Below are 7,089 nucleotides of genomic sequence, written 5' to 3' on the forward strand. Positions count from 1 at the left end.
TTTGAGTAACTTCTGGTCACCTAGCAACAACCTTTGAGTAATTGCACAACAAGATTAGATTAAATTTAAATTTCAAGAAGTGGATTTTTCCCACCAATGCGCTGCTTGGGTTTCCATAGAGTGATATCAGCCCGCTGAGGGCGGCCATCTTGTTTTATAGCTTCTGTTTATTTGGACTCTGAGTTCAGGTCAACTCACAGATTAAAATAGAAGCAAGTTTTTAAAGAAGTTTCCTGTCATTTGTATTTATTTATGGAAAAAAAATAGATTATAATAAAATTTTATAGGAAATTTTTATTTTATTTTCATTTAACCACTCAAAGCTTTTTCATACAATACTAAAAATACACTAAAATATGCAACTAAACATATAATAAATTTCCTTTTTTAAATAACAAAATAAACATGTTATTGCTTCAATGCAGTAACAGAAATCCGTTAGTGAAGGTGAACCAGGTGGAGGTAAAATAAATGGTCAACGTTCTTCTTCTGTGGTTTCAGCACCAGGCAGGCTGCCGTGCGCCGAGCCGCCGTCTTCCTGGGAATGTCTGAGGCCACTAAGTACCTGGAGAAAGTCCCCTGCTGGGCCGAGTCCGGCGAGACGTCCCAGTCGGACGCGGACAGAGAGGCGGAGCCGTGTCCGCCGAGTCCCAGCAGCCCGCCGTCCCCCGTCCCTCTGTCCATCGCCTCCGTGGTCGGGGACTTCAAGGAGGACGGCCTGGAAGGGAAGATCCACGACTTCGACCCGCGGGACGAGGACCTGGGCGACGACCTGGATTACGCGCCCACTACGCCGCGGAGCTTCGGCCGAGCGACGGGCAGGAAGAGAGGGAGGAGACCCAAGAGCTTCAGCGGCGAGCCGCCGGAGCCGAGCGGCGCCGCCAAGATCCAGAGCCACAGAGGCAGGGGGCGGCCCAGAGGCAGCGGGCGCGGCCGAGGAAGAGGAGCCGCCAGAGAAGAAGATCTGTCCGCCGGCGAATCGGAGGGCAGCGTGAAAGACTTGGGCGAAACGCTGGCCGACTTCGGAGACACATCGGCCGACTGGAGCCCGTCCGGAGAAGAAGAGCTGCCAGTCAAGAAACCGCGGCTGGGCAGTCAGACGAGGAGGAAGAGGAGGAGGAGGAGGAGTAAGAGGAGGAGGAGGAGGAAGAGGAGGAGGAGGAGGGGGAGGGGGAGGGGCGAGGGAGGGGGCGGGGCCGCGGGCGGGGCCGGAGGAAGATAGAGGAGGAGGAGGAGGACGATGAGGACGAGGAGAGCGGGGAGCTGGGAACTGAGGAGGAGCGTGAGGCGGAGGGCGGGGAGCCCGACGGGTCGGAGCTGGGCGAGTCGCTGACCTGCAGCGAATGCAACAAGCTGTTCAAGGACATCAGCAGCCTGCGGCGCCACGAGAAGATCCACAAGGGCCTGAAGCCGTTCTCATGCATCTTCTGCTCCAAGACCTTCAGGCAGGCCACGCAGCTCAAGACGCACCTGCGCATCCACACAGGTGAGAAACAGGAAAATACAGGAAAAAATGAAAAAAGAGGAAAATCTGCAGGATAAATAGATAAAATATCTCTGAGGTGTTCATTTTTCCCTGTTTGTCTCCAGGTGAGAAGCCGTTCACCTGCAGCAACTGTGACAAATGCTTCGCCCAGAAGTGCCAGCTGGTCGCTCACCGCCGGATGCACCATGGAGAGGAGAAACCGTACACCTGCGAACGCTGCGGCTTCAAGTTCGCCACGTCGTCCAACTACAAAATCCACATCAGGTTCTCATCCTGCTGCATTAAACTGACTGAGCTGCAGAGAAACGGCTGAATGTTCACTTCTTTAACGTCTGTTTTCCCCCAGACTGCACAGCGGGGAGAAACCGTACGTCTGCGACATCTGCGGCCAGGCGTTTGCTCAGTCCAGTACCCTGACCTACCACAAGAGGCGCCACACAGGAGAGAAGCCGTACCAGTGCGACCTGTGTGGCATGTCCTTCTCCGTGTCTTCCTCTCTGATCGCACACGCCAGGAAACACACAGGTGGAGCTCGGTATTAGTCAGACCCACTGAGGTGGGCGGAGCTAACACTGTTTTAATCTGTTCCTGTTTCTGTTTCAGGTGAAACTCCGTATAAATGCTCGCAAACAAACTGTGACGCCAAATTTGCGACATCTTCTGAGCTGAAGAAGCACCTGAGGAGGCTTCACCCAGGTGAGTTCAGATTAGGATTATGTTCAACTAGTAATTTAATTTAAAAAAACAAACATTGTGGCAACATCAGTGACCAGGATGCTTTGTACAATCTGAGCACCAAGCAGAGGCTGAAGTGAAAGGAAGCACCAAAAAGTCACCTTATTTTTTGCAGTTTTGTGTTTTTTCTGCTCTTATGCAAAGTAAATGTTAATGTTGGATTGTCATAATTTTTAAGATAAAATAATCAACATTTTCAGAGATAAAGGCTCGAACCTGTAGAATATGAGTGTGATATATGTGAATATGTGAAATAATAAACTTGTAATTATTTGAAACTTGCTTGTATGATGATGCATTTCTGATTGTTTTTAACATGTCAAACATTTCAGATTCAGCAGATTTGCTCCTTTTGAAGCCAGATCAGGTTCTAAAAGTTTCCCCCTCTGTGTGTGTGTGTGTGTGTGTGTGTGTGTGTGTGTGTGTGTGTGTGTGTGTGTGTCCAGATGGAAACTCAGGCGTCCAGTGCCTGCTGTGTGGGAACCGCTTCGCCAGCGTGAAGAACATGATCAAACATCAGGAGAAGGCTCACGCCGACGAAGTGCGACAACACAAGGAGCGGGCGCGAGCCGGTGAGCTGATGGGCGGGGCTTAATTTAAATCTAGAACAGTGTTTTTCACAGTGGGGGCCACCAGGCGGCGCTGCCGCACAAAATCAGGTCATGTGCCAGATATGGCCCCTACGCCAGACTTTGGACACCCCTTTTCTAAATGGACATAATACTTACTGAATAGTAAATTTTAAAAATGGAAAATTGAATGAGTCTTTATATATTTTGTAGCATTGTTTGTGGATAGAAGCCAGGCCCGTTTGGGAACCTCTTTTTCAGACTGTAACCGTGGCGATGTTCTAGATGGTAACCATGGCGATTTGTTGTGTCTCTGCAGTCGTCCTGCTGGCCTCCAGCCATCCGGTGGCCTTCGTTCAGAGCAAACTCACACAGGACAACAAGAGTCTGGTCTCCATCCCGGAATCGGAGCCGAGCAACCCGGAACCTCCGACCCCGAACCCCAAGGCCTCAGAACCATCTGCTGCCACCGCCACCGAAGACCCGCCCGCCGAGCCCGCCGCCATCATCCAGGACTTCAAGACGGAGCCGGACCACCACGCGCTGAGCGCCGGCCAGCAGGTGACCTTCGAGGCCGACCCGGAGCAGACCATCAACTCCGACACGCTGCACGCGCTGGTGGAGCAGCTGCGGCCGGCGGCGTCGCCCGCCACGGGCCTGGAGCAGATCATCATCATCAAGACGGTGGACCCGGCCGAGGCGGCGGCGCCACCGCCGCAGTGAGCCCTGAGGCGGGCCGGACTCTGGACTACAATCTGACCCAACTTCACATTTTCAGAACCAGTTTAGATAACAGCTTCACCATTTAATAGTGTTTTACCACATTGATGACCTCTGACCCCTCATTTCATCCTATTTAAAGAATATTTTACTCCTTTTTTTTCTTTTGACTAATTTTTACTTCTTTTTTATTATTTCTGATGAACATCTTTGAAGTTAGTTCTGCCATTAATTAGTTTGTAAAACTTATTTTTTAGCTGATTTAGATTTTTCAGTTGCAGAGTAAAGTAGTTTGATTAGTTTTGTTTTATGTTTGTTTCATTTTGGTGCGTATAAAAGTTAAAAAAATGAAACAAAAAGTCAGTTTCCTGGTTGTTTGGCTTTAATCTGGTGAAACTACAGAACGAAATTTTAAATAATTGCAGTGAAACATAACAGCAGGTTTCCTCCTGAATGATGCCGTCATTAATTTGACGATTAAAGAGTAAAATGTGAGCATGAAGTGAAAAAATGGCTGTTATTTCAGAGCCAGAGGATGAGAATCGAGTCCTGCTGGTACCGGTCCGGTCTGCAGGTCAGAAAAGTCTTAAATCAACTTCCTGATGATGCATCAGGACAGCAGATGTTTTTTGTACTCGATGCCCTTCGATGCTTTATTCCAGGACTTCCTGGAAGAATTCACACATTTTTGGGCTTTTTTTCTCCTTGGAACATAAAAATAAATATTAATTAAGACATGATAAGTTTTGCAGTATTTTGCTTCGAGCTAAATGTCCTAACTATGAACAGCTTCAGTTAAATCCTGTTTTCCTCTGTTTATTTTCATCAACCTGAAAATCTCAGTTATTTTACGGCTTTATTCTGGGTGGAATAATCAGTGTGTAGAGAAATGTGCTGAATCCTTTTATTTTTTCATGTTTTGTGTAGCAAGTAGGAGGCCAGAAAAATCACTTTTATTTATCGTATCTACATCTGTTGGAGAACGCATTTCTGTTTAGTTTAGTTGGAAAACTGCTGTACACAAAGCATTATCAGTAAGTCTTATTTTTGCAAAATGTCATCATTACTTGTACAGTTGTGAGAAATAACTACATGTTAGGCAATGTATAAAAAAACTGAGAAAAAAACTAATAAAAGCGATGTGAAATAAAGCTAAAATACATCAGTGTTGATTTGTTTTGATGAAAGGGGAGAAATATTTATTTTTAGCATTAGCATTTAGCATTACTGTCAAAATTATGTCAAAACTAAAACAATACTACAGAAACGTATCAAACCGAAACCATAACCAACAATGAACTTATATAAATATATGGTAACACTTTATTTGAAGGGGGTGAAAAAGACTGTCATAACCACGTCATAACACCTGTTATTAACATGAATAAGCCTTCATGAATATTTATGACTTGTCATAAAGCATCATTCGGTAAATCATGACTTTTAATACAGTGACATTATTCAAAATGTCTTTGTTATGACAACTTGACATTAACCAATAAATCATTACTGATATAAATTTGTTATAAAATTTGCACTTTAAAAATTAGGTAACTTCGTTATTAAAGGTAAAACAGTAATGATTTATTGGTTAATGTCAAGTTGTCATAACTAAGACATTTTGAATAATGTCAACTTTGTATTAAAAGTCATGATTTACCGAATGACGCTTTATGACAAGAGTCATAAATATTCATGAAGACTTATTCATGTTAATAACAGGTGTTATGACATGTTTATGACAGTCTTATTCACCCCCTTCAAATAAAGTGTTACCAAATGTTTCCTCTTGTTCAAGGAGAGATGTTTTCCTCCACTGTCCCCCTGTACTTGTTCAAGATAAAAATCTGCAGTGAACCTTTGATGGAGGTTTAATAAAACCTTTTATCTTATGTACTTTTGATTTCTCTAGAAACAAAACAGATTAATTCTGAACTTACATTAAAAAAGGTTAGTTTTTTATCAATTAAAAAAAAAAAAAAGGTTCAAAACGGCATCAGATTAATAAACACAAACGGCTAAAAATACAAGGTAAAACGTTAAAACTTGCCGAGCAGTTTGGTTTCAGTGGCGGGAAAAAAAACAGTTGACGCAGCGCGTGACGCAACTCTACATTGTTGCCATAACAATGGCGTTCCTGGCCACAGTAATGGCCGCTGAGCCTATAGCCGAGTGTTACAAAGCTATTTGTGAAAATGAAGTGATTCCTATAAACCCGTTTGTTTTAGAAAGCTTAGAGAAAACAACGACGACCAGGTGAGAGTTTGACTTTGGGTTAAAAGTGGCTGAAATGTAAAGTTTTAATGAGACGAGACGTTAGCTTCTGGAGCTAATGCTTAGTATTTGGTTAAGATAAACTAATCAGAGCCGACTTACTTTCTTTACTTACAATTTTCTTGCATCCTTCCTTTATTTTTTTATTTCCTAATGTCCTACCTTTTTGTATTAACTTACTAACAGTAACTGGTGATATATTTCTGGTAATTTTTCTAATTATTTAATTAAAGTCATATTCAGAGTATATCAATAAGTATAATGTTTTACAAAATATTAATGTAATGTAACAACAAAATACGTAAAAGTATTGAATTTCAAATAAAAGTATGCAAAACTTTCTGCATTATGCGCAACAACCCTTTGAATTATTAAAGTTGATGTATGTAACTATTATAAAAACATTTTTTTAACATATTTGTTGAAACTATTATTATGTTGTGACAGCATAATATAAGACAGATAATCTGAAAAAATCGAAAACAACCAATCAGAGCCAGGAGGCGGGTCTTAGTGCTGTCAATCAATCCATGTGGCTGCTCACGCCCTCCTCTACGCTGCAGCTAGCATGGCATACTGCGAATGCTCAGCCTAGTTAGCATAGCCACTGATTTATTGTGAGTGGGGGCCATTTGAAAGCTGAATATTAATATTAATAATTGGTGAAGGTAACTCAGTAAATGTGGAGCTTTTATTGTGAAAACTGCTCCAGTTGTTTCCTGTGTTGCAGGAATTTCACCTTGAATCTAGCAGGAAACGGGAAGCAGCAAGGCTTCCAGAGACTTACTGACAGTGACGTCCTCGTTCTATCAAAATGTCTCCTGAACTATCAGACCCTTACAGGTGAGCTGCCAGGTCCGGATCAACAGAACCAGAACCCGCCGTGTTTTTCACCGGTTTTTGTCTGAACAGGTCTGGATCTGGGGTACAACAACATCAGTGATGAAGGAGCCGCTTACCTGGCCATGCTTCTAGAGGTGAGGAAGAGGAGAGGCCTGCTGAGGTGTTGGAGTGAAGTCTGTTACTATCGTCATGCGTGTTGTCGTTGTCATGTCTGTTGCTGTGCAGGCGCAGGACACGATGCTGCGCTCTCTGGACCTCACCTTCAACAACATTGAGTCGCAAGGAGCCGAGGCTCTAGCCAGCAGCCTGCAGGTTGGTCAGATAAACGTCTGTAGCTGATCTTCTCCTCCAGGCGGAGAATTGGTGACACTGCGGTCCAAAGCAGGAAGTGATCCTCACTCATAAAGGGATAGCAAACAGGAAGTGATTGTTTCCGGCCTTTATAGTAAACAGGAAGTGATC

The 7,089-nt window shown here is 43.9% G+C and overlaps 2 protein-coding genes across 4 annotated transcripts in view; both read left to right on the top strand.

The window, feature by feature from the left end:
• The window catches only part of mynn (myoneurin), a 7,972-nt gene extending 3,302 nt beyond the window's left edge, over nt 1–4,670 (top strand). The window contains exons 4-10 of the mRNA XM_017301825.1: nt 502–1,094; nt 1,151–1,486; nt 1,591–1,750; nt 1,833–2,011; nt 2,090–2,182; nt 2,668–2,793; nt 3,110–4,670. Coding sequence (XP_017157314.1) covers nt 502–1,094; nt 1,151–1,486; nt 1,591–1,750; nt 1,833–2,011; nt 2,090–2,182; nt 2,668–2,793; nt 3,110–3,513 — 1,891 coding nt within the window. The 3' untranslated portion in view covers nt 3,514–4,670. The remainder of the gene's footprint in view (nt 1–501; nt 1,095–1,150; nt 1,487–1,590; nt 1,751–1,832; nt 2,012–2,089; nt 2,183–2,667; nt 2,794–3,109) is intronic.
• A 968-nt stretch (nt 4,671–5,638) lies between these two features.
• lrrc34 (leucine rich repeat containing 34) overlaps nt 5,639–7,089 on the top strand; it is a 4,757-nt gene continuing 3,306 nt past the window's right edge. For 2 of the 3 annotated variants that reach the window (XR_532357.2, XM_008396902.2), the window contains exons 1-4: nt 5,639–5,766; nt 6,497–6,627; nt 6,697–6,761; nt 6,853–6,939. Coding sequence is in view for 2 of the 3 variants with exons in the window: in XM_008396902.2 (XP_008395124.2) it covers nt 5,639–5,766; nt 6,497–6,627; nt 6,697–6,761; nt 6,853–6,939 (411 nt within the window). In the remaining variant the exon portion in view is untranslated. The remainder of the gene's footprint in view (nt 5,767–6,496; nt 6,628–6,696; nt 6,762–6,852; nt 6,940–7,089) is intronic. The other variant, XM_008396903.1, reaches the window with a different exon arrangement.

Source organism: Poecilia reticulata, linkage group LG20 (assembly GCF_000633615.1).
Source record: "Poecilia reticulata strain Guanapo linkage group LG20, Guppy_female_1.0+MT, whole genome shotgun sequence".
In the NCBI taxonomy this organism is placed as follows: Eukaryota; Metazoa; Chordata; class Actinopteri; order Cyprinodontiformes; family Poeciliidae; genus Poecilia; species Poecilia reticulata.